Genomic DNA, 27,126 nt, shown 5'->3' with positions numbered 1-27,126 from the left:
TTCTTTAAAAAGCTGTTTATTGTTACAGTGGACAAGTGGAAAAAATATAACTCTGTGTACAGAGGTCTTGGCAAATTACAAGCAAGTCTTAAAAAAGTTGCAGTTGTTTCTGAATCGGAGCAAACGGCTCTCACTGCAAGCTGGAAATGTGTTGCTCTGATGTGCTCTACAAACAGTCCAGTGAGACTACAACAAACAAACTGCAGCCTAAAATACTGTACCAATAAATAAGGAAACTCCTGTGGCTTCCAGAGCAGCAACCTATTTCCCCAGCAGAAGATTCCCAAAGCCGTGATGTACTGTGTGAAGCAGACCCTCTGCCCTGAGGGAGCTGGGAGCAGGATGCTCTGAAACCCCTTGGTTTTGCCAACGCCAGACAGCCTAAACATGTGCTCGCAGCCTAAAATCACCTTTGAAAAGAGTGGCTATGACTGGCATAGTCACTGGCACCATAATCAATGCCAGACTTGGTCCTGCACAGAGCTGGGCTCGATCCTGCCACAATTTACTCTGAAGCATCTGCACTGGAAAGCTTGGGGAGAGTTGTCAGGGTCACTTTATTATGATTTTACTCCGTCAGTGAAATGAGGACAGGAGCTAGAGTTTTAAACTATATTTTCTACCTGGTAAATGTGCAAATAATTTAGTGATAAGAGCAAACCTGGAGCACAGTTCCCTCCAACACAGGCAAATGACACCTCTGGTGAAGGTCCTTCCTGCTCCAGTATCTCCTCCCCTCCTTAAGGGCAGGCTGGTAAACCAGAACACTTTCGACAAGGTGCACAGGTGTCTGCTTTGTTAAAGTCACTGAGTAGTCGTTAAAGCTCTTATTTTGGCAGATGTTTTTGCAGTTGAAATCCAGCTCATCTGTAACTGTGTGCCCTTTTGCTTCAATAAACAAATGGCTCAGGTGAAGAAATCATTCAAGTTAGCCGACTTTCCTCTGGCACAGTCTAAAAGCCTCATCTATCTTCCTGTGAAAAATCAGTGCTGATATCATGGACAGAGAGGAAAAACACTAAGTTGGTTTTATTCTCTTTTCATCTTCTTTTCTTTTTTTCTAAACTACAAGTTTTGTGACAAGCTTTATGAGCAATTTTAAAATGTGTCAGCTGAAGAGAGCAGACAGAACTGGGGACTGGGAAAGGTCTGCTACCATGTGGGAAATGGAGAAACTCTGACCTATAAGGCAAGCCTTTTTATTTTCACATTTTGCTTTATGGGGCAGCTCTGGGAGACAAGAAGGTGAGGGTTCATTGGTTTGGCATTTTAACCAGTGATTTTTCTTCCACCCTGCCAAGGATTTGTGGGTTCATCAGCAACTGAAGACTTGTTTCTTGAAGGATTTTTATTTTGGGGGAGGAAGGTGGTGGTAACATGGAAGAAGGAAGGAAAACAGATCATGCTTTTCCATATTGGTTTCCTTGTACACACTATGGGGTGGAATTTGAGTTTACCTTTATAAAGTATGCCTAATTTGCACACAGAACAAATAAGAAAATACTCCATTCCTTTGCAAATTGATTTCTTGTAAGGGCTTCTAAAGGTCACTCCCTAAACACTAATTATTTTGGAGGGGGATAATGCTTTCTTGCTGGTCCTTAGCATTGCTACTTGCACCTTGCTTTGCTCTTTCCACTGATTCAAGCACAGAATAAAAGCTTTCCAAGCAAATCTCAATCCTTCTTTATGCTTAGATGTTGCCGGGAGAAGGGATTTCTACTTATCACAACTGATTTTCAGTCAGTCCTTTCCCCCCACTGAAGCTAAGCAATTTAGTATTGGTATATTGCCATCGGCACAGTGTCTAGGCCAAGCGCCAAAGCAATGAACAGCCTGCTAATTAATATTTCACATTTAACTCCAGACCCCCTCCCCAGAACAAACACTGTGAAAACAGGAGGTGGCAGTTTCTATGCAGCCCTCAGGAAATTTTAAGCAGAACTGTTTTACTGCCAGTTTTATGCTTTTGCAGTGATGGCAGTTAAAGATTTCTGTTTATATAAAAGAAAAAAGTATTGGCTTCAATATGAAAAAAAAAGATTATTGAAAGTAATCTGAGCCCCATGTATCTACTTCTCCCCCACCAAAAACCTCCAAACCCAGTGTCTATAACGCTGCCTGTACTCAGTGGAGAAGTAAGGGCCTAAGTTCTAGGTAGGAGGAAGGTATTCCTGTTGAAAACAGTACCATGAAACTACTACAGATGGATTACGGTTCCAATAAAGTTACATATTTTCATTTTCAGTTATGAGACAGATAACACCATAAAGCTTGTGCATCTTGCACCCTTTCTGGCATATATATATATTTGTCTGTGTGTGTATATTTCTGTATATAAATAAGTTAGACATTATTTACATCAGTGTACAGAATAAATCTAAACTCACTTATCAAAATGTATGCACCTGCCAGTGGACTTGGTTTTCAACACTTTGCATTTCGTTTTCAAAGCACCAAACAAACATTATTTATTTACCTAAACAACTTCCCACTTACCAAAAGGATTAAGAATAACAGGCAGGGTAAGGGACGGAGCTGAGGCAGTGCAGTACCTTCATAAAGAGGCAGCTAATCACGTATCTCTCTCCTGCCATGAGCACCACAGACTCACCCCTTTATAAATTCTACTGTCCAAGTGAGAAGTAACCTTTGTAACATGAAGCTTGTCAAAACCGGGGAAGTCCTCATTCAAAAGCAAATGATCCGTTCTTCATTTTCAAAAGCTTTGGCCTCTTCTTGGCTTATCGGGTTCCCATTCAAACTGGAGGGGAAAAATAAAAGGGATGTGAAAGTAAGGTAGTGACTGTTGCCTATCTTCTATTTTCCCAAGATTTTGGAGCAGAGATCACAGACCAGCAATGCTGTATGAGCTGCGTGCTTCTCAAGGACACATAGTCAGGAGCTGGGCTCTGACTGTCAGGCTACAGCACTGCCACTCCCACAGCACAAACGAGGACCAAGCTGCCTCTTTAGAAATAAAATGGAACTAACCCCTAATCCTCACTGAACTAAAAATTGGTCCTGGATATCCAGCTGTTTGCATTTCAGCAAGCGGCACAGAGCTGGCAAAGGTTCTTACCATGCAGTGGGCTTGTTTAAAGAAATTTGAATAGTCTTCAGAGTATTTTGTGTCTGCCATGACAACACGGGAATGAAACTGTTAAGTGCTCAGGCATTATTAATGTGAAATGACTTAGGGCAAAATTTTCAAGTCTGGCTGCATAAAGTTAATCTTCATTGATATTTACAATCCTGAAAACGAGCAGCTTTCAGAAATGTTGAAATCCATTAAACCATTTAGACTTATTAAATTATTGGGGTTAATGAACACCTCTGCAAATTCGGGCAAGAAATAAAAGACAAGTTTCTGTCTGAAAATTCAGAATGTTTTGAGCAGGAATTGATGCCTCTTTTGCTGATGAAAGCTGACAGTGGCCTTCAGAAAAAGCATCTCTTCCACATCTCCAAGGAACCCTTTAGTCAAGCAGTGAGTCATCATCTTTCTAAGCAAGAATTCAGTGTCCTTTCACTAAAACAAACATATGTATATTTAAAAATAAATTTCATGTTCAATAATAAAGCAGCAATGCTAAATCCAGCTTGGTCCTATTGACTCCTGAGCTCCCTGAGGTGAGGGAAGGAATGTGGTGTTTGGCTTTGTGCCTTACAATGCACATGCATGACTATGTAATGCCTACCTAATCGAAACCAAACAAAAATTACAAAAAGTTAATCTTCTTGGATAGCCTACCACTTTTGGTGTGTTTGGAGCACTGCCTGAAGAAAATCCAAGCACAAATTCTATGAACCAAATTAGTAATGCTAATTAAACGTAACCATCTCCTGCTTGTTGGGATTTAGCTCCTGAAAAGCATGAACATGTTCAGAAGTTTAAAAATAAATCAGGGCAAACAAAATTTGGCTTATAATTTAGGCCCAAATTCTGCAAACACTCACATTCTGCAAATTAGTGGTACAGACAGATGCGAACTACCAAAACTGCTTGACATATGTAACACACAGTGAAGCACTTCAATGACAGACACTTATTACGTATTTGAAACCCACAGCTGGAACTACAACCCCTGCCTCACATAAACTTGCTCTGAATCTTTTAGACTGGAAAGTAGTAATGTCAGAAGTGTTCTAAAGGGAAAGAAAATTTACGAAGTGAGCCTTCAAGGAAGGACTCTTTACCAAATTTCTTTAATCGCTGTGTTCTCCTTGAGAGCTTCGCTGAGGTACTTCACCCCTTTGGATGTAATTTGATTCTGGATAAGCCTAAAAAAAAAGAAAAATGCATGTCATGTCAAACTAATATGCAAACTGATTTACAGCACATGCACAACCCACACTGAGCTTGACATCAAGGAGCAAAGCTGTCTCTTTGCCACAAGATGACAGTTGTGATTTCCATCTGTGAGGATTTACACAGCATTGGTCAAATGTCTCATATGCACTTTCAGAAACAGAGACCAGAGTATTAAACTTTTCCTTTTAACCTTGCATGTAGCTGCATGTTGGAGGTACTGAGCTTAACTATAGAGGTGACAAGTTTCAGCTAAGAAATGGTATGTGGTTGTGATATTTGGACTCTCTGAGACACTCTAGACTCTGAGCTCTGTTTTCTTCTTAAGAACAGTGTGAGACATTTTCAAGTGACGTACATAAAATTCTAAGTACAGAACTTGTGTAAGCCTAGTGTTTTAGCAGTTATGATCTAGAGGCTGCCAAATCCTTCCATTTTGTTTATCAGACCAGCAAGATCTGTGAAAAATAAGGCATTGAATTTGACTCTGGTTTTAGCAGGTGCAAGTCTCAGTGAAGCCACCTAAGCAGTTATAAAGTATGAAAATCTAAGCTGAGGGGGAAAAAAAAATGATACAAAAGATCCTCAAGTAGCACAACTGATGAAGCAGCAGGTAACTCTCGTTAGCCACTGCAGACCATCCCCCTAGCTAAAAACGAACAAATCCCCCTCATCTGTAGAGTATAAACCCCTCATCAGCCTAACCTAATTCAATACTTACCTTTTGGTCTACCATGGTGTGATCTACCACATTGCTGATTCAGGATGGGGCTGAAAACTGGAATGAACTGAACGACCTCCTAGGGAGGGAGAGAAGCGGGGGAGCAGGGAGGTCATTCCCATTGCAGGACTTTTCTGCACTGGGTAAATGAATAAAAACGCAAAGGGATATGGTAGATCCTTTCAGCTACTGGGAAAATAATTTTGCCTCAAGTTCAGTCACCTATACATGTCACTACCTTTTAGAGGCATCCACAGGTATGACCAACAAAGCAAGATATAAGTTTGTCTGCTGGCAGAATCCCTTGGACAATACTGAGCCATGGTAAAGACACATTTCCAGATTATCATGTCTGCTTCAGTTGGGGACAGTTTTATTATGAATTCAAACCAAACCGCTCAGTGAAGCATATCTGCAGCTGTGTACAAATGAAAATCAAGCTCTCCCCCCTTTGTATTATTTTCAGGGTGATGGGCACCAGAATTTCTGCTGCTTTCAAAAGAGGTTACAAGTACTTGGTGCCTCTGACAACCACTTCCTAAGGGACAGGAACTAGGATTAATACAGGGAGTGCTACAGTGTGGTTAGCAAAGTCTTTGTAAAGACTGTAAAGGGACTCGATTTATTATGTTCTCTTGAACACTTCAAAAGAATGGATGGCTATTTGTTTCACAGCCCACATCTGCCTGACACCATCCATGGACAAATTCTTGTGAGCCTCTGGATTAGAACAGCCAATGTTGTGTTTTCTTAGATGTTTAAATCCCTGGTTTCCTGGGGATTTATGTCTTATAGATGAATGTCTTGCTTAAGTGAAAGCACTAGCCCTAGAAGAAAACATCAGGCAAATGGGACATGGGTTTAAGTGTCTGTCATGTAGGTTCTCTGTTAAAGAGTAAAAGTTGAGCTTGCTAGTTTCATAGTACTATGATGAATAGTAAGAATTATAACAAGGTTATTCTATCCTAGCTGTCTGCTTGCTTTTTTTTGAAACTTTTGTTTTTAAGGCCAGTACTGTTCCCCTAAGGAGAAATTAAATCAATTAGTAGTTCAGAAGACACCAGCACACACAACAGCTTAAACTTTTCCCTGTATGAAAGCAGGTTCAAAATACTAGACAGCACCTTTTTTAACTTTCCACTAGAACTGTCTATAACCAGTCAGCTGCATCTAAACCACACATGGAGAGCTTACTGTGACCTACATAGACTTGGAAGGTGAAGATTTAATGCAGTGACTGCCAAAGAGCCTGTGCCTCTGTGGAATGTAACTCACCATAAGTGCACCAGTTTCTTGTTGACCTTCAGCATCTCTGCAAAACTCATTGCTGCCTCATCATCCAGCTCATTTTTAGTCAACCTAAGTGGGAGAGAAAGTGTTCCCTTAGGATATTATCATTATTTTTCAGCCCCCTGCTTTTCCAGCTTGTCTGTGACTTAGCTTAACACAGCCAAAGAGGGATGTGCTGTTCCTGCTCTGAGCAATTTCTAAAGGCTGGACACAGAGACACAGAAGAGAAACCCTAGAGATAGAAGAGACGAGCATCAGAACTTCATTTCTCAGAGCAACGTTCTAATGATACTTTTCATAATGTTTCAGTGTCTAAAAGGTGGATGAGGTGTAGTGGAAAAAGATAGAGAGATAGAGATAACACTGAAGAGGTGCAAAAACTGAGGATAAGGAACTTGACTTCAGATGGTGGAAGTGAGAGGAGATGAAGAAAGCAAGATTGAGGGAGCAAAGCAAAGCATGACACTGGGACATGGGAATGTGTCCCACAGGCCACGCGCTGCTGATCCATTACTCATGTCCACATTCTTCCAAAGGGATATATCTTATAGCTTGCTGGTAGTAAAAACATAAGGGATAAGGGAAAGGAGAGAAGGAGGAGGGGAGAGTAGGAGGTGGCAATAGAATTGGAGGAAATAAAACAAAGCTGCTGCTTTTTCTGGAGAAAGAAGAGAAGTAGAGCACGCTGCCAATTACCAGAATATTTTCACAGAGTTGTTGTGTTGCATAGCTTCAGCAATACTTTTGCCTCCCTCTGTTGTGATGCCATTGAATGCAAGACTGTGGAGTAAAGATAGAAAGGTGTAAGAAACAGCCAGCATCATTCGGTCCTCCTATTGCCAAATGCTAGTGAACATCATGGATGATCTGTTTCCCAGTTGTACAGTCCAGTGTTTGGGTGTTTCAAAGGCTCACACGCTTTGCAAACCAGTAAGTCCTTACAAATTTGAATAGTGAGAACAGTTCACAGGCTATAGTCTGAGTGCAGGTGCGTCCTACAGCATAAGGTTTGCTGTCAGCAAGTTGAACTCTTGGGACTGACAGCAGAACTGCACCCAGTGGTTTTGAGTCAAAGCTTTTAACAAGGACAAAGAGGTGTGCTTAACACTACACAGGTTTTACAGGAATTTGTGTCTCAAGTCTCTGTACAAACTGGCCACTTTGTCCTTTACATCCTGAATAACTCATTCTTCTTCCAAACACAACACCTTTTGTTGTGTATGGAGAGATGAGCTTGTAAATGCACACTTTCCATTACAAACCACAAACATTTCTTAGTCTGCCCTTCATTCTTTGAATAGACACTGGCAAAATCAACCAGTTAAAGCTATGCTCCAGGCTTTGAGAGTGCAAAAAGCATTTTCACCTCAAAAGCAAGGCCAGATCCTGAACGTAGTGCGAGGTCTCAAAAAATGGTAGAAAGCTGGCTAAAGTAGGGCAATGGCACAAATACGTGTTAGCACAAGTCTCTCCTTGCTTCACCTGAAACTAGATATTCTCCATTCATCATGACTGGGCCTAAAAATGGCAAAGATGTTGAAGTAAACTGATGTAGCAGAGATTATCTTCCCTTAATCTTTGCATAAAGCTGCCACTGGTGCTACCTATTAACTCAAATCATGAAGCAAGATTAACCAGACAAGAAATGAACCCAAGTGCAAGTATACTGTGGAGCATAAGATTCACCCTGCACAGGTGCCAGCAAAACCTAGCTCTGGCGCGCACAGGAACTCCTTATTTTTGCAAACACACTCATCAGCATATTTGCTCCTGTCTGAGAATCACTTGGCTCTGATTCAGGTTCAAAATGTTTTCTTTCAAGTCTGATGCGTCTGGATGGATTCTGCAATTAAGGTAAGATAGCTATTTCAGATAGTTTTTAAGTTTAAATATATCTAGGTCACTGCACCTGTTCAGCTTTTAATTTTTGAGCCTAGCTATCTGCTCACAGAAAGGAGGACAAGGCACCAGCTCTGAAATCCCTGGATCTGTACTGGCAGCAATAAGCTCTCCAGAGATATTCAAACTCCCCTGAGTACCACATTTCTAAAGTTGCTAGCGCCATGTGCCACCTTGTGGGGAAACCATGGAGCCTTGTCTGCTCCCCTCACCACAGAAGCCAGTGCAACTAGGGGACAAATTGAAAGGATCACCATGAACTCAGTGCTCCAACTGTGTGGAGGGATTCCAAAAAGCAGCAGCAGAAGCCACAATATGCATTCTTAAATCCCTAGGCAGCATTTTGAAATATGGCAGGGACAGGCTGGTTTACACCATTGGCTTTCTCTCTGTGCTGTGCTACCAGCTTCACCCATGCTAGGGCTTCCAGGAGGTGAGTTTGAGATGAATCTCCAAACTCCAGTGAAAACTAAAACTCATTAGCACTCAATGTGTGGTATCGTAGCTCTGCTGGAGTACAGGATGAATCTGAATTTAAGAATACCCCAGCCTCTAGCCAAATAGTTTATCGCCTAAAAATTACTTGCTGTACTTGCCTAAAAAGCTGTTGTACCTTCACAACAGAAACTGTTAACGCTGAGCTCACTGGGAGCCTGATTCTGTGACAGCTGGTGCATTCTTCTGCTAATGCTCCCAGATCAAAATGGCACCCACTGACCATGTGCCACTGACAAATGCCAGTAACTTTGCGCAGCATGAGGGGAGGAGGTGCAGACAGAGGAAAGCATGCCAGACTTGCAATATTTTTAAATTGCTTAATGGCTGCACAGGGCTTTTTGATCCAATCTGGCCTCTTGCTTGCACCAGGAGCCTGTTGGTTACACAGTAGAGGCTACAGTACCAGATGGCGTTCCAAGCTAAGCCTTGGTGGGAAGAGTCACCGCTTCAAAGCACAAAGGAAAGGCCAGCACTGAGCTGCCTGGGTCCGCTGGTGTTTTACCTCACATTTGTTAACCTGGGATGGTTCCTCAGGGCCTCTGCAAATGCCTTTGCTCCTTCATCTCCAACTTGATTACCCCACATCCTGGTGAAGAGAGGAAACCAGGAGAAATCAGGTTATCAGGTGTGTTGCCCTACTGCACCTTGGCATTGCACTCTCCTTTATTCTCTTTCCTTCCCCCCTACTCCCCATTATTCACAGTCTTTCAGGCCTGTGAGAAACCTGGCAGGTATCCCCCTGGCTGAGTAAAGCATTTCTTTCACGGAAGTATCCTTTCACAGAAAGGGTCACTGGAACAGGCTGCCCAGGGAGGTGGTTGAGTCACTTTCCCTGGAGGTGTTTAAGGCACGGGTGGACGAGGCACTGAGGGGCATGGTTTAGTGTTTGACAGGAATGGTTGGACTCGATGATCCGATGGGTCTTTTCCAACCTGGTGATTCTATGATTCTGTGTTCCAGTCCCCGCACACCACACTACCAGCCTCCGCTGACTCACTAGTACCCTAAGGCCACAGCACAGAAGCAGCTCTAGGAGACAGCCTGCTGCAGCAGGAGTGCCTTTGGGATCACCTTGCTGTTGGGCACACCTTCTGCAGCCTTGTACCCTTATGGGGTAACTGAGTCTCGTGGTCCTGTACTGAGCTGCCATGAGAAATAAGTCCTAAATGCCATCATTTCCCTGCTCAGCATCTTCTCCCCATGCCCCTGCTGAAGTTTTCCCATTACCTGTTGGGGAGGGACTGGCCTTTAGAGAGTGCAAAGTACAGGTCTTGGGAAAGACTCCCCAGATTCACAACTGCACAGGGATCCATGCCCAAGTGGGCGACTTTCTGAAGTGAACTGCTCTGCAAGCTCCCCCCTGTCATTTAGAATAGCCTGGCAAAACAGTTACAATTCTTTCAGCGTTATTACCCAAGTGGTACCTCCTCTCTTTCCAGCTGACAAGAGAAAGATGAAAATCTCACAGGGACACTATGACCTCAGGTGTTTCCACACATTTGTAAGGAATAGTATTTCCAATGGTAAAACAACCCGCAGTAACACAAAGGGTTAAGAGAAGGTAATGCGGTAAAAGCTGCAGATTTGATCAACATTTAATAGCAGATTCTGGTTAAATCTTTTCTATGCAGATCAACTACTTCGAAAATTCACCCTCAAAGGTTTGAAGGAGTAAGGGGTTTTTTTAGAGGGATCATGTCTTGATGACTCAGACCCACACTCAGCTTGATGGGTAATTAGTTGGCAGCTCTTTTAAAATCAATTGAGCTTTGTGGTATCTAAACACGTCCACTTCCAGTAAGTTCCCTAGAATTTCCTTGTCCTTCAGTCCCAATGTGGTGCCTTACATAAATGCTGAATGTATCTGTTTAAACTTTTCTGTCCAAGCGATCCTAAATCCATTTTGAATGATTATTTCCTCCACGGAGAAAACAGAAGTCCTTCCCTGAAATTACAGCCCAGAAGACCCAGCTCTGTGCAAGGGAAGTATGTGTGCTTTGACCAAACTTGTGAAATTCGGTAGAACAACAAAATTAAAGGCCAAAAATCTGATTGTTTAAATCAGATTTTCACATTTCAGGATTATTGTGATATTGCCAATGGCCAAAAGGAGGTTTTAATTCCATGTATTTGAGCATTAGATTTTGGGGGAAATATTCTCCTGAAGACTGGAAAGAGAAACTGGGATTTGCCAGGAGAGTGTGGGAATCAAACCCTCAAGTCTAGCATTACCTCCCGAGAAAGAGGACAGGGTTTAAATGTTTACAGTACAGTCAGACCTCTCTCCAACAACAGCAGATTGTCCAGTTTGGGACAGACTAGAGAGAAGGATAATGGGAACTCCTTCTTGTTCTCCCAGCTTACAACTTTATCAGAACTTGATGCAGAAAGTTTGACAATTACAGCAAAGACGTTGAATAACTAAGAACATTGTCAATAGTGATAAAACCACCGAGACTTTTAAAGATGACCAAATATCTCTAGAACAGCTGTGCTGCCATAAGGAAAGTGGCCACTTTTATCTACTGTCCTCTTGTTAGCTTGTCTCTCCTTTAAAGTTCTGTCAGAACAGGGGGGAAAAAAAACAAACCCAAAAGAAACGTGTGAACTGGAGAACAATAAAGCAGCCCTCCTTTTCCCTCTGAATAGAAAATGTGGCCATGCCTCTGCACCAGTTTGTTCCAATGCTGCCATGGGTAGAATGGCAGAAGGAAGGAAGCAAAATGAAAGAAGGAATCCTAAGGGATTTACAGGTACTTTGACAAGACCAAGCCCTGAGCTCTATTCTTAGCATTGAGCTTACCCAATTTCAAACATTGTCTTGCTCTTCTGGATGGCCTGGGCAAGGCACTTCCCTCCTTCACTCGTTATTTTGTTTGCTCCTATTCTGCACAAAACATGTGAATTGATGAGGTACATCACTTACAACATTATAGCTATTAGAACACCGGCTCAGAACACAACACAAATATTTAAGGCCAATTAACTCTGTAGGCTGACTACAGTTATCAAACATTAATGTGGAGTAAAACAATACTGCAGGCATTTGACCTTTGATTAAAAGACATAATTCTACATTGTCTTTTACATATTTTGCATCACAGCCCTCTGAATCAGAAGTACTACTGTAGAGTCTTGGTTTTGTGTGTGAGAAATGAGCTTTAGGAACTGATCCCTAAGACAATAACCGCTGCCTCGTTTTTAATATAGTTCATAATATCAGCAGTTGCTACAGAGTATGTGAATTACATGCAGTATGTTTCATGATGCCACAGGGAACAGAATATTTCTTGGTTGTGTGGCTCCAGAGGAGACTGCAGCTGATTAAGCACAGATTGTAATAATTTCAAGTCTTTCTATTCTGAGCATAGGCTATAGGTAGTTGCACAGGTCAGTGAAGCAGTGAGTGTATCTGGCACTCTACAGAAGACCTTTTCTCTTTTCTGGCTTATGTGGGGATATCAAGTACCTCGAATTCAAGGAGGAGATAAGTCTCAATTGCATACACATTGATGTAAAGAACAACCCAAATCCAGAAACTCCTCAACCCACTATATTTACATAAAGTAAAACTGGCTTGTTTGACTGACTTCAGACACATTAATATGCACTCTATCTCAAAACAATCTCTGGAGTCACTACACAGCCTGAAAGCAACCATCTTCCACCAGGGTTTTTTCTGTAAAAGTTAGGTTAAACAAGCAAAGCCCTGTGTCAAAGCACTGAAAGGATCAGAGTGCTTTCAGCTTTCAAAACTGCAAATATTTCAAGTGGGAAGGATGTGGCTAGTGTGGGGATTCGGAGCAAGCTACTGGTAGAAAAAGGACTAGAACCCAAGAGTCCTTGGCTGCTGGTTGTTACATTTATACCATCAGCTGACATTGCTGTAGTTACCTCTATTTTCTGCTATGGAGACAATTAAACCATTGGTTAATGATCTACCTTTATTTCAAACCAGTGCTGCGCAAGGCCCAACACTCTTATCTGGGGAAGTTCCAGGAATTAAAGGGAATTCACTCACCAAGTGAATTTGGGGAATTCCAGAGGTGAAGTATGACACCAGCACAGCCTGACTCCAATGGCCTGTGAAAGGCGAGATATAAAGAAGCTGGATACTAAACACAAGTGAATTCACCTTTTGCAAGGGGCAGCAAGGTGCACACACCACTGGAGCCTCACTCAGGTGCTCAGACTGGATTTAGGTAAAGAACAGGCCCCACGTTCTCCTTTTGCTTACTACTATCTCATCTGTCTCATCTGCTGCCATTCACCCCTAGACTGCTAGAAAAGGATGTAGAACTGCAATCTGAGTTACATTTTATGTGAAATACAATTTTGGGGTTTTTTTTCCAGTCTCCCTCCCATTTCAAGCTGCTTTCTTTTAATTAGGACACTGTAGAAAGGAAAAACGTCCAACATACTTAACATATTCAAGGCTTGAACACTCTTCAATTAGTTTTGCAACATATTTGGCTCCAACATCAGTGATTTGATTGTTGTATAAGCTTAAAGAAAAATCACATTGGTAAAAATAGGTTAGTCTTGCTGTTACTTTAATAGTTACAACTTGAATGTTTTATAATGCACAACTAGCATCTTATCTTTTTTTGTATGGCTTTGTACACATTCACAGTCACTTGTACTTCTGTTTTGACAGAATTCATATTCTGAAGGGTAAGATATAAAACACATGGAGACCAGACTGTAAATCACGGGAAAATATTTCCATGATTCTTTTAATAAATGGTCTCCCCAAGCAAATAAATCTTCTATCTTCTCTTTATTCCTTTGTTAGTACAGAAATATTGCCCCCAGAAGAGAAGTCAGAAAAGAAAACACCAGAAGAAAGTATTTTTGGTCTTTCAAAAGTCATAAAATCCGCTTGTAAATATTACTGAAGATCAGATACCTGAGCAGATGTACTTACATTAGGGCACTGGAGGAAGGAAACAATTCTTGGTATTCACATTCACTTCTCAAACAGTCATTTTTATGTAGCTACTTAACCAAGAGCGGGAAGTCAGAGCTAACATGCCTTCCAGCTTCAACTTGGTTTAAGAACTAATAAAGGTTTTAAAGAAACGGGTACCATGAACGTGACACTTGAAACTGTATGTTTCTCATACTAGTGTCTACTAAGATGTATCTACTTTGCATAGCTGAAATAAACCAGTTTCTAGCAGAGAAAACAGGAAGCTTCAGCCATAAAGTACACACTCCCTTGCTCATGCTCCCTCCTTAGGTATAAAACTAGGATGTCCACACAGTTCAGTAACCTGACCATGGTCTGCACTGTGTTATAGAAGGGCTTGATGCCTGTGGAGACCACCCTGTGAGGTGCAACAGGAGAGGAAGCCGTAGCCCTCTTCCCAGTGAACAGGGCAGCAGCTAAATAATTTCTGACAAAAAATGCTGCCTTGCTTATGTTCACTAAATAAGGAGGCATTTGTGCTTTCCACTCCACCTTGGGTGTGTCAGTATCGTCAGCATTTTTATTTTCTAGTGCCAGTATCTAGTGGTTTGCTCCCAACTGATACATACCCCAAGAAAGACACAATTTGGTACTTGGAGAGTTCTTCATACAAGATCCTTACTCCATGATCCGTTATCTGATTTACACTGAGCCTGGAAAGAAGAGAAAGAAAAGAAATTCTGTATCAATACAGATTAAAAATATTCATTACCTATGAGTTCACAAATGACTGGACAAATGACTGGAGGTCTATGCCTTTTCCTTTGATATTTTAACATCTCCTTATGCCACATATTAAAAGCCATTAGGGGAAATGTGAGCTCAGTTTCATATAGCTCACTTCAAAACCAACAGAAAACAAAAACCCCCAAATCTCCAAGCTAATGCTCTGAAAGCTGTCCATAGAACTGAAAACAACAAAAAGTAGTAAGTCGGAAACCAGAGACCAACACCTCCTCCTCCCGTGTTTACTGTAACTGCAGGAAGAAATTCTGCTTTACATCCTAGCAAAAGCAAACCATCGAGTGAAAGCCAGGCATCTTGAAAATCATAACACATCCAGGCTCTACTAAATAAAAGCTGTGAAAAGCCCTGGCTTGGAAATAAAACTCGGTATGCTATATGTTTCTAATTTTATTGTCCCAACTAGACATGAAATAAATCCATATCAGTCATCAACAGAATAAAAGTACTTCTTTTCACAGTTTGGGTTTTTTTGTGGATTTTTTTAGGGGGAGAGGGCAGGGAGTAGTGTTTAAATTTCTCAAGCTTTTTCACCTTGCCTAGATGGACAGGTTCCCATGGAGCATTTCAATTCTGATGAATCACATCTGATGAATCACCCCTCTGCTACGAGGACAGGCTGAGAGAGTTGGGGTTGTTCAGCCTGGAGAAGAGAAGGCTCCAGGGAGACCTTATAGCAGCCTTTCAGTAGCTGAAGGGAGCTACAAGAAAGCCGGGGAGGGACTTTTTACAAGGGCATGTAGTGATAGGATGAGGGGGAGTGGCTTTAAATTGGAAAGTGGGAAGATTTAGATTAGACATTGGGAAGAAATTCTGAGGGTGAAAAGATGAGGGTGGTGAGGCACTGGCAAAGGTTGCCCAGGGAAGTTGGAGATGCCCCATCCCTGGAGGTGAACTTTGAAAATTCACTTTGGAATTCACTAGCATGCAGGAGAAATCAGTGCCAATTTCTACAGATCAGAGCAGTCTACTTCTTTGAAAGGGATGGTTAAGCATTCAGAAATAAAATTTCCTAACCTGCAGAAACTGGTCATTAGAAATCAAAGTCTTAACATCAGAAGAGCCACAAAACCAAATATGTAGTCTAACAGACTGGTTTGGTGCTGGGGATGGTATTGAGACCACACTGTGTATGGCATAATCATATGACAGGGACAAAGAATGAAATACTGTCCTTTTCTTCTTTGTTTTTTTCTTACATGCTTAGGCATTTTTCCTCCAAGTTTCTTTATTACTTTCTCTTGGGAGGTCAGTTGATTTGCAACTAACCAGAAAAAATATGTTTCACTTGCTTTGATTTAGTCCTAGAGGAAAACAAGGCAGAGCACAGCCAACCAGGAGGAACAAATCCATTTGTTAAAAAAAAAAAACTAAAAAACAAAACCAAAACCACAATGAGGCTGAAGGGACTTTTTAAAAAGACATATTTGAAGTTCCTGGTTTTCTGTACCTATATTTTGGGCAAATAAGGTATAGCTACATGGCACAACCTCAAAGGACTCGAGGTGGAACATTCTGGCCTGTGATGTTAGAGGTGGACTTAGTTCTCCCTCATCACACCAAGCCACATCCTCCCTTCATATCACCTCAGATGAACACCGCATCTAAAGACTTCAACTACATATTTTCGTGGACCACTACATGTTAGCTTTTGTTCTGTGAAAGCCAGACATCTTGGCAGGATGTAAAAGCAAGAAAATCACAGCTTTTGAACAATGGTTATTGTGAATAGTAGATCCTCTCTTATCCTGTATGACCAAAGGCAGGGATTGGCTCAGGCAATCTTCAGATAGAGAAAGCGCTACCGTTTCCTTTCTTTTCCCTTAAGCACTTTCTCCCATAAAAACCTTCTTCTGAGAAAAACAGTTTGTGGTGAAGCTAACTGAATCTACAGGTTTAGTCAGTCCTAGATTCTATGGACTCCTTACCACCCTTCCCATCTGGGTTTCAAATTCATAGCTTGTCCCTGCTCTTGTGACAGGCTGAACAAGGATTTCAGAAGGTCTGAAACTAACTTCCAGGAGCAATAAGAATCCTCATCTTTCTCCACTTTCAAGATCAATTCCTTCACTCCAGTAGTTTGTGGAATAAACCAAGTATAATCAAGGACCTGCTTGCACAGACTCCTACCTGATCACTGCAAGCTTACTGAAGCAAGGTAGCAGCTGTTTTACTCCGTAGTCATTGATGTTGTTGTTGTCCAAATCCAGAGCCAGGCGCTTCTGAAGGTGATGCACAACAAAGGAAATGGCACTGCAGTCAGCAGAGCAGGCATTGCAGTATGTGAGCTTGATGTAATTGGCATGCATGCGTTTGGCAGCCAACTTCCCCACTTTCTCGCTCTGAGTCTCATAAAGGCACCTCAGCATCCAAACGAAGTTGGGCTGCACCTGTATCTGGTTGTAGTCTGGAAGCCTGGACCGAGTGAGGCCTTTCAGGTGGGATTTCATGCTCTCTACAAGGTATGTGATGAGCATCTTTCTCTTCCTCTTAATGATTGAAGGCAAAACTAAATGTCTGAAGAGCTTCTGCTTGGATCTAGAAAGCAGGCCACAAAGAAACAGGTTGGTAAAATGAAAGTGTTCGTTATTTCTGAAAGGATCCTCCCCCGCCAGCTGTTTCTTCAACCAAGGAATACGAAGGCAAGTAGGCTGGGCAGTCTCAGTGGAAGAACATTCATTGAAAAACTGAAGTAACTCCTTGGCACTCACTTTCTCTTCAATAACCAGGAACAGAGCTGTGAAAAAAGACTGAAGGGTTAAGTGCAAAAACTCATAAGTGGACTTACTGTCACAGCCACTGTAACCTTTAACTGTTCTGAGAAAGCCCAATTGCAAATCTTCTTCGGAGATGTTCGCTGATGAGACCTCCTCCTGATCAAAGATAAAGAATGAGTCCCCCATCCCTTTGTACGCCATTCTACCCAAAGCTAGAAGAGTTGCCTTTCTTACTTTGAACATCTCTGCTTGGCTTCTAGTGTTGTTCTTCAGCAAACTTGTTTTCAGAGATCGGTTCAGGTGGACTTCAATCATGAGCAAAAATACGTCTGTCAATGTAACAGAACAGCCTGGAAGCTCATGGCTGTCAAGCATGGAATGGAAGTGTTCATAGCATTTAAAGATAATCCAACAAAACAAAGGCACTGAACATAAACTGCAGAGATTGGGGTTAGCTTCCAACTGGTTCAATACCAGGGTTCGTTGCCCCTCATCTTTGAAAAACATGGCAGTGTATTCCTTCAGGTTATTGCTGGAGAAACCACGTAGCAACACTTTCTTCCTAATGATGTTTCTTTGGATCTCAGTTCCTGTCCTCGCTGTAAGAATTTTCTTGGATCCCTTAAGAAGCTTCCCTCTAAGAAGGCTCACCAGCAGCACCAAGGGGTGGGTGGGTTCATCAGGCGAACACATCTCAGGAACGCTGTTGAGATCAAAGTTGGAATAGATCTCATCGAAGCCATCAAATGTAAAAAGAACTGTATGAGGGAATTGCAAGATGTGATGGAACACCTCTGTGGGGTCCTGGTCTGGGTAGCAATTATATTTGAAGAGCAGGTCTTTCAAACATATGGCTTCATCTTCCTTAAAGCAACTAAACATCCTACATCGGAAACGGAAGAAAAATTTGGCTCCTATGTCCAATTCTTTTCTGGCCCAAAGGCTTTGTATCTTTTGCAGCAAGATGGATTTTCCAATTCCTGCATCGCCAAAGACATAAATAGTCTCTCCATCTTCATTAATCAGCCCAACTTCATCATCAAAAAGGGTTTCTAATTGAGACACTTCACCTAGACTCTCATTGGTAAAACTGACCAGCTCCATAATACTGTTAGAGTAGATTTCATCAAGCAGCATCTCTTCCCTCTGAGCATATGACATAACAAACTTGGAGTCCCGTCCCAGTTCATATCTGAGTTTCTCACAATACCTGCTAACTGAAACAACAGTGAACTGTTATTAAAAAGACCATTATTAAAAGCCTATATATACAAAGACCTGCTTCTCCATTCTTGGGAGCTGAGAAGGGGTAATAAACTAAAAAAGTTCTTAGGTGAAGTTGGTTCTTTGACAGATTACTTCTATTTCTTTGTGTTGTCATCACCACTCTCCTGGTGAATCCAGGTGTCAATGAAAGTGGTAACATGAGCCAGCATTTCCTGAAAGCCAGAACTAACAATGTTTGCTTTAAGGGGCTGCTGTCTTTCAGCTGAGACTGAAAGTCAAGCTCCTGACCTTTTGTTAAAGACTGTTTTGCTCTCTGCAAAGGCAGGGGTTGGTGGTCACTCATTAGCTTCAGCACCTGTCTTGTCACTAGATTTATATTTTACCCCCAATTTCTATTAGGTAGGTGGTTATTCCTTCCTAACTTGTTTGGTAATTTTTGTTATTGTAAATAGAAGGCATGTGTTTTAGAAACTGGGTGACAGACATCTGGAATTTTTTAAGATGACAAAAAAAAAAAAAAAGAGCATCTCAGTTATTGTGCGACATTAGCCTGCGTTTCTATTGCAACAGAAATTTTGCTTCAGATGGGGGGAAAGTAATTTTCATATTTACGTAGCATGAAAAAAACTCTCAAGAGAAAAACATTTATTTCTTCAATACTTGAAGTTTCCTTGCTTTTGGTATAACTCATCATTTAGAATCCCAGAATAATTCAGGTCGGAAGGGACTTCAGAAGGTCTCTAGTCCCACCTCCTTCTCAGAACAGGGTCATTTATGAGATCAGATGAGGTTAGTCAGGACTTTACCTAGCTGGATCTTGAAAACCTCCAAGTATGGAGGTTGCACAGCCTCTCTGGGCAACCTGCCTCTGCTTTGCTCATGAAATACTGGCTATTCCATTGCCAAAACATCACAGTGTTGCTAATAAATTGTAGCAGAGGCCTAGAAAATACTACAGCTGGCACAAGGTGGTTATGCCATTATGCTACATATCCACAAAAGAATGCAGAAACAGCTTGACGATAGCAAACCAGAATGTAATATATCAACACGATTGCTGCATCACACAGCGGGCCTTTTAATTATCCGGCTACCACCACTAGCAAGCACAGCATGCGTACATTTATTTTCCCAGGCTGTTCCTGCCTAGACTCTCTTACTCTCACATCACCTAGCTAGAGCTTCCTACATAGTGGGGTAGTTCAAAGGAAAGGGATACAGATGCATAACCTTACCTGGATCTGTATTTACCACAGGTTTATTACAAATATTCTCTGAAGGCTTGTAACCTATTTCATCCAGCCAAGGCTGAAGTTCATAGTAAGCATCAGTGACTTTCTGTAGGACGCGGATTAAATATTCTGAGACTTCTTCTCCCTTGCTCTGAACCAAGTCTAGAATTTTGCGAACCTGAAAAAACACCACATGACAGATCACTGATACAGAGCATTTTATCACACTTGCATTTGTAGACTGCTTGAGGATCCTTTTTGGACAAGGTCAGGGCATCAAAATCAAAACTGGTGCTCCAAAAACTTGAATTCAAAATCTAGCTCTGAATTTGAACCATTACATGACTGAGTTTCTATCTGTACTCGGATACTGTGAGAAAGTTGGCTCTGCAAGTTAATATCTGAACTTGTAGCTAAACCATACGCTAACTAGAAACAAAATGGATAAATATCACTCCTCAATAGGGAACCTAAAGGATTTCCTCAGCCTAGCTATATATTTTAAGAGTCCCATGCTGGTTAAAATAATAAAGAAAGGAGTGGTTCCTCACTGCCTTACATTCACTTTCTGGTTTCTAAATATTCCAGTCCTACTTTGATTTACCTCAGGACCCAGCCAGATCCAGAGCGGGGTAGGCAGAACCTCTCTCTGGATTTTAATGCAGATCCAGAAACCTACAAGTCTTCCTTTTAACACAGCAACTCAATTCTGCAGGCTTTCTCTGTACAACGGACTCTTTGCCTTCAGCTGTTACTAAAACCAATGGCTACGAGGCAATGGCTGGAGCATTCAAGACTAAGCGTTAACTCTAAAGGCAAGGCAGAATCTGATCTCTGTGCAGCCAGTACGGGGTAAAACCCTAATACAAAACCCTCTGCAAGACACAGCAACCATTTAGAAGCCCATTTTGAATGTCTGGATCCTCTTCTTGCTAGAAGTGAAGGAGGAATTCAGTTCTAAACCAGACAAAGGTTTCTAGAGACTGTGGTCCCTCATGAGCTTGAAGCAGGGAGAGGTATATACAACACAGCAAGAGCATGGTATTTTTTAACAACTTGCATGCTCTAAAAAGCAATGTTATGCCTTCCAGAGAAGCTTCCACTTTGCATACTACTGTGGTCTGCTCTCTGTCTCTGCTTAGACTCCTGATGTATGGGCTCCCCCTCAGCTTTATTACAACAACAATGTATATTTACGCTGAGCAATAAGAAATAGAGATGATCATACAGGGTGCATTTATTCAGCTTTGACCTTGTGCACAGAGTGAGCACTGTGAGACCATTTCAACTTGCCAGTAAGAATTACTGTTTCATGAAAATCTGCACTGTTAGTGAACTCCAAGGTCTCTGAATTTTTCATGGTTTGCCTGCTTCTAACTGTGACTCTATTCTGAAGCTGCGTGACTGGCCGTTCAGAGAAACAGATCAGGAGTTTTGTTCTAAGTCACAATGCAAGGAGCAACTGTGTACATGTGATAATTTTCTCCTATCAAAAGACCAGGAAATAATTTTTGCTACTGATGTCCAAAGATGAATCAAAGCTTCAAATGTGTCAGGATAGTTTTCCATACAAATATTTATGATATGCACAGGCCTTTAAAGAAAGGGGAAGATGTGCACATGGACAACACAGAGTCATTAACTTCTAAAACAATATTTCATTTGTTTCTAATGCAGGATGATCAGTTCCACAGCATCCAAACTAGATTTTCCTTGCAGTACTCTGCACAATAATGAAGGCTTTAGTGTAGCAAGCTGCTCCCTAACAGCCACTGTAGTCACCTCCTTAATAGAGCACAAAGCTGCAGCTGGGGGGACAGAACAGCAATTATCACCCTGCTGCGCTTAGAGCTGCCAATGGGCATTACAAGCAGTGCCAGCCATGCTTGGAAAGAGATGTGCTGGAGACACTTGTCTAAATGAAACAGGGGAGGGAAACTCCAAATTAGCAAGTATGAGAAAAGACACTAGACGTCAAATTGCCAGTTAAGCCCATAAAACCTAGTGGTAAAAAAACTGAAAGTAACGAAAAGCTTTTGCTGGTTAGTGAAATAAAAAGAATACCTTATCTGCTTGAGTTGGAAACTGGACAACAATCTCTGCATCTTCAGTGGAGAAGTAGTCGTTCTTAACCAAGTTGTCGATCAAACACTGCGTGTTTCGGATTCTACTGACCAGAAGTTCTCGGTACACCTTCAGCAAAGCAATGAAGGATGAAGGACTTGCTCCTAGAGCTTTTTCCACTGAAATCTCCAGGTTAGCACAAAGTTGGTCTTCCATAGTTGAGATAACAAGAAGCTGCTCTGCCTAGCCTCATCTTTGACAAACTGTCCACTTGCAGTGAGAAGTCAGCTTGGAATTAACTTTGTGGAAATAGGCAGCTTGTCCTTCACATCACTGAGCCTGTAAGAAGTTAATTGTACAGAATCTCAATTTAAACCTTATACTACACAGATACATCCTTCAATTAGCAGTCAAAGAATAACTCCAATCTCTACATAATATCATGGCCAACTTTATTAAAACCTGTCTTCCTCATTTACTTCCATTTATTTGTTCAGGTTTTAGAAAAATAGTATCTCCAGCAGGCACCTCCCTTCTGCACCGGTACATTATTGTCACTTGCCTCAAACACCACTACTGGCATCAGCTTTATCAACTGCTTGTTCTTAGTGCATAATTCAATTTTTTTCATTAGCTTGTCACGTTTCAACAGACAGGGCATCTGTCCAAACATATCTGGACAAGGAAATAAACGGAATAAAATTACACTTCACAGCAATTAATTTTGTAGGATGAATTAATTTATAGTAGCAATTCACTTTGCTTTTCCTTTGTTTCAACAACAGCCCCTGTATAAAGTGTTGCCAACTGCTCCTGGAAGTGAGGACTTGTGAAATGAGACAGTTTTAGCTAAACTAGAAAAAAGCCCTTACCTTCAGGGCACCAGGTTCAAGAGGTGGTGGTGAGGCTGTGGGAAACCCACGGATCATATGTTTCTGTTAAGACAGTCCGGAGTAAAACAATGCTAACAGTGAAAATGCTGCTGTATATTTCAGAACTGATACACCGCTTAGAGGCACAGGGCAAGTGTTTCACACCTCCTACATCTATTGATTGAGAGAGCATGGAAAACAGGGAAAATATAATTGAAGCCCTTCTTCAACAATTCTGCAAAGGTTCCACCTCTGCTGCTACAAAATTCTCACCATTTCCCAAGACGTTTACCATGCCAGCAAACTTCCCGAACACTCCCCAGCACTCCCCTGACAAGCTATAACTGAGCCCTGATGGCTCACGGATTCTTCTAGGTGACCTGCTACCGGAACAAACTCATTTCTATGGGTTTTCCATAGCAGAAGCTGCAGTCTGCATCAGTGTAGCTTCTCCTGCTTGAGGCTGGAGAAAGACACAGTTTATATTACTGCCGTTTTAGTGATACTAGCTATGTAAACTTAAAACCACAGGGAGAAACAGCTTAGCTCCTCTGATTTCAGGAGACTAATAGGTCCTAACTTACAGTTGCTGACCTTCACAGATGCAGATAAACACACTAAGAGCTGAGCCCTCCAAAGGCTGAGACGAGCACAACTGTTTTGGATCACGGCCAACTCCCAAACTGCAAAACTCTTTCAACCAAAGGGAACATAACCCAGTGATCTGACTTTCTTACCACATGACTGACTGCATCTACTCAGACAAATCAACCCTTCATTACGCCATTCACATGACCCACCAGATGAAGTGGCTGATTTCTGAGTCACTCAACTTCCTCGAAGCCACACAGGCACATCGCTTTGTTCAAGAAAGCTTGTTCCAAAAATGAACTCTATAATGAAGACAAAACAACGTTGAAAACATCATTTACTTTAAAGCTTTTGCAAACTTTTAGTTAAAGAGATAGAGTCACCTTAAAACACATGCAATAGAAATGTTAACCCTTTTCTTTCAAGATACTGCTTCTAATCAATGTTCCCTGCTTTCTTTGGTTACTGCATTTTCTTTCTGCCTATGTTGAGACAAATTGACACAAACACCCAGAAAACCATGATAATTAACCAAAGTGCTGTCATGCGTACAAACAAACAAATATTTTCTTCACTCTTTCAGACCCATCTACCAAGAGGATAAGAAAAGAAAGAAGAAATAACAGTACAGGGACAAGAACATGGAAAGTATGAAAAGATCAGAAGGTTTCAAAGATGCCTGCCCTGCACCTGATTGGGTCCAAGTCAGTACAGAACCTGATTGCTGTTGGAAGGGTGTATTCCAGAGGGAAGAGCTACCCTCCAGGTAACCTGGATAGGCTGAAAGAGCAGGCTAGCAAAACTTTATGAAGTTCAATGGAGACAAGCATAAGGTCTTGCACCCAGAAATACACAACCCTGGAGCACAGCTCAGATTTAATTCCACCTGGCTGGAAAACAGCTTTATGGAGAAGGCCCTGGGGGTCTTGGTGGACAACAGGCTCAACATGAGTGAAGAGTGTGCTGCAGCAGCAAAGGCAGCCAACAGGATGCTGGGGTGCATCAAGAAAGGCATCACCAGTAGAGATAAAGAAGTCATCTACTCAGCACTTGTCAGGCTGCACCTGGAGTACTGTAACTAGCTTTGGTCCCTGTTACATAAAAAAGACGCAGACAAGCTGGAGAGGGTCCAGAGAAAGGTTACTAAGATGATCAAATGACTGGGAAACCAGCCATATGAGGTAAGGCTGAGAGAACTGGTTTTTTTCAGTCTTGAGAGGAGGAGGCATAGGGAAGAACTTATTACCATGTACCAGTACATAAAGGGTGTATACCAAGAGGATGGAGACTCCCTTTTTACAAGGAATCACATGGAAAAGACAAGGGATGATGCATGTAAGTTGCTCCTGGGGAGATTCCGATTAGATTCCAGAAGAATATTTTTACTATGAGAACAGCTAAACATTGGCATAATCTTCCCAGGGAAGTCGTGGATTCCTCTACACTGGACATTTTTAAGGCTCAGTTTGACAGGGTTCTGGACCACCTTACTTAAACTACACATCACCTAAAAAGGTGGGACCAGATGATCCTTAAGGTCCCTTCCAACCTGGCATTCTATGATTCTATACACTCAGGAGACAACGTGTTCCTTTTCACAAAGGGTGAACTGCAAGAGTAGAGAAACGAGAGCAATCAAAAAAAGAATATAAAGTGAGGCTAACCATCAGGGGAGAAAAGAAGAAAGAGCAAAAATGTTGAGCAGGGAGGTCAGAGCTTGCAAAATGAATTCTATGAAAGATGATGTACTCAGTGATATTTTCAGTGGCAATATTAGCTTTAAGGCAAAAACCCACAGTACCTGGTACTGGAGAAAACAGTAATTTTCATCAGTCTCTTTTATTAAGAAAAAATTGAAATTTCCACCATCCATAGACTAGGAAAATGTCACATCAGATGAGTGGCTGAACACCTTAAATGGTGCTGAAACAGAAAGACTTCCTGCCACATGCAGTTAAGAGCAAGGCAGGTGTGTGCATGTTGGTAGCATAATGTACCAGAAGAGCACCTAAAAGTCCTGATCAGCATGGGAAACTTACATATTCTCTTAAGAGAATACAATTCTGATATACATGATTCCGTTTTGCTGGAATGGGAGAGTGAAGGTGTGTTTGTTGTTGGTTTGTTTGTGTTTTTCTTTTAAACATGAGGCAAATGACACCATGAGGTCTCCGAGTTATCTGCAAATCTATCTCCTCTCTTTCTGGGAAGAGTTCCAGCTTCCATAGTGCTTTAACATTAAGACTTTTCAGTGAGGAATCACACAGTTACAAAGCACTAAGTCTCTTTTTACAAGAATCTGTTAGCTTTACAATGCCAGGTTACACATCTAGTGTGCTTAAAAGTAAATGCTTATACAGTTTATAAATGCGTTGAAAGCATTTGCTTGCCAGAGTGCATATAGTGTCCTTTGCCTTATCTTGGGCATTCCAGATACCAGATTCAATTCTAGTGCAATTCTTGTGACTGATGTGGCACCAGTCAAGGGGACGATACCAGAGAAGAAAGAGACACACATTAATGTGAGACACCTCAGTACACTGACCAAGGTCTAAAACCAGCCACCATTGAGAACTACTGCTTCATTTCTGGAACCAGTTCATTTCTGAAAGGGCTAATGAATACAATCATTTTCCTGAAAGCCACACTAAGGCTCTTACAAAGGCTTCTCAGAATAACTAAGGAGGAACAGAGAGAGATGAGAGGGATGATACATGGGCAGAGCAGCAGTGTTGTATGGAGAGAAAATGGGAGAGACACTTATGGGGGAAAGCTTCCTGTGTGGGAATCCAATGGGCTTGCTCGGGAGAGGAAAAACAAAAAAACACGATTTACTAACACGATTTAACTAACGATTTACTAACGAGTGACTAACAATGATGTGGGAGAGGAAATTCAGTTAACCATTCTGAGGACAGCGGCTTTGGTCAAGGGAAGAAGACAGAAAACATGTTACTAGGAGTTTAGAAGAACTAGAGAGCAGAGTGCTCACCCATCAATTGTAAAGGCAAAGAAGAGAGAGAAGACAGGGCGTTGGCCAAATGAAGTGTCAACAGGGACTGAAACGGTGCGAGAAGCAACAGCAAGTCTGGCAAGAGATGCATATCATAAGCTTGCAGAACTAAGAATAACAAAGAGGAAGCAAGATGGGGATCAGGCCAAGGATAAGGAGGGAAATGAAAAAGGGAAATGAAATTTGTCATAGTAGGGGGTCTTCTTCCTCCCCTTGTGAGGAAGCAGTAAACTGCAATGAGATCCACCTCAGACTCCTCCAGGCTGAACAGACCAAGTGACTTTAGATGCTACTCATATGGCTTCCCCTCCACGCCCTTCACCAATTTTGTAGCCCTCCTCTGGATACTCTCCAGTGGCTTTACATCCTTTTAATACTGTGGCACACAAAACTGCACACAGGACTCAAGGTGGGGCCACATCAGTGCAGAGTAGAGTGGGACAATTGTCTCCCTTGACCGGCTAGCAATGCTGTGCTTGATGTACCCTAGGACACACTACTGGCTTATGTTCCTTGATCCCACAAAACAGGGTCCTGAGTGGGGACTGCCTGGGTGTCCATGGGGGACAGCGTTAACTGCTGGAGCCAAAAACTCCCACCAGAATGGAAGAAGATGCCATGCCATGCCATGCCCACTCCACAGTCATGGCATGCCCAGACAAACCACTCCTGTCTCCCACTCTTCCAGCTTCTTTCGCATTAAGTGAGCAAAGTGCCAAGCTTCTGATGCCTCTCATGTGAGCCAGCACACGGACAGGAATCTTCAGTCAGGTTTAGGGCAAGAAAATGAATTTTTGCTTCTGTTCTATCCGCCACTTAAGGGAAGGGTGAGGAGGGCATGGTCTCCATGCCAGGGTTGCAAGGTGCTCATTCCTACCTATTAGGGCTTTCAGGACCCTGCCACCTTTCCCTAATGGCTCTCAAACAACCCACATGGCCAGCCGGCACCTGTAGCAGCATTTATTCCTGGCAGT

General features: G+C 42.0%; 1 protein-coding gene across 2 annotated transcripts; it reads right to left on the bottom strand.

Annotated features, from left to right (window-relative positions):
- NOD1 (nucleotide binding oligomerization domain containing 1) lies at window positions 1–23,412 on the bottom strand. Of its 2 annotated transcripts, XM_069860102.1 has the most exons (12): window positions 23,349–23,412; window positions 21,677–22,015; window positions 19,616–19,790; window positions 16,567–18,370; window positions 14,262–14,345; window positions 13,142–13,225; window positions 11,524–11,607; window positions 9,223–9,306; window positions 7,020–7,103; window positions 6,309–6,392; window positions 4,201–4,284; window positions 1–2,764 (listed from the first exon to the last, which is right to left on the bottom strand). In XM_069860102.1, the coding sequence occupies exons 2-12, from the start codon at window positions 21,890–21,892 to the stop codon at window positions 2,692–2,694; spliced, it is 2,856 nt and encodes a 951-aa protein (XP_069716203.1). In that variant the 5' UTR covers window positions 21,893–22,015; window positions 23,349–23,412; the 3' UTR covers window positions 1–2,691. The 2 variants fall into 2 exon arrangements, 1 of the variants encoding a protein (XP_069716203.1); XR_011337677.1 differs by lacking the exons at window positions 1–2,764; window positions 4,201–4,284; window positions 6,309–6,392; window positions 7,020–7,103 and having other exon boundaries at window positions 11,524–11,602.
- Between the last annotated feature and the right edge of the window lie 3,714 nt (window positions 23,413–27,126).

Source organism: Phaenicophaeus curvirostris, chromosome 6 (genome assembly GCF_032191515.1).
Source record: "Phaenicophaeus curvirostris isolate KB17595 chromosome 6, BPBGC_Pcur_1.0, whole genome shotgun sequence".
In the NCBI taxonomy this organism is placed as follows: domain Eukaryota; kingdom Metazoa; phylum Chordata; class Aves; order Cuculiformes; family Cuculidae; genus Phaenicophaeus; species Phaenicophaeus curvirostris.
This window is presented reverse-complemented; position numbering and strand designations above follow the sequence as displayed.

Excerpts from the sequence above, each read along its gene's own strand:
- NOD1 (XM_069860102.1), bottom strand. The coding sequence starts at position 21,892 with ATGGAAGACCAACTTTGTGCTAACCTGGAGATTTCAGTGGAAAAAGCT. Across the intron at positions 18,371-19,615 it reads TGTGGTAAATACAGATCCAG|TTAGCAGGTATTGTGAGAAA; the intron begins GTAAGGTTATGC and ends CTGTTGTTTCAG. Across the intron at positions 4,285-6,308 it reads AAGAAACTGGTGCACTTATG|GCTTATCCAGAATCAAATTA; the intron begins GTGAGTTACATT and ends CTTTTTTTTTAG.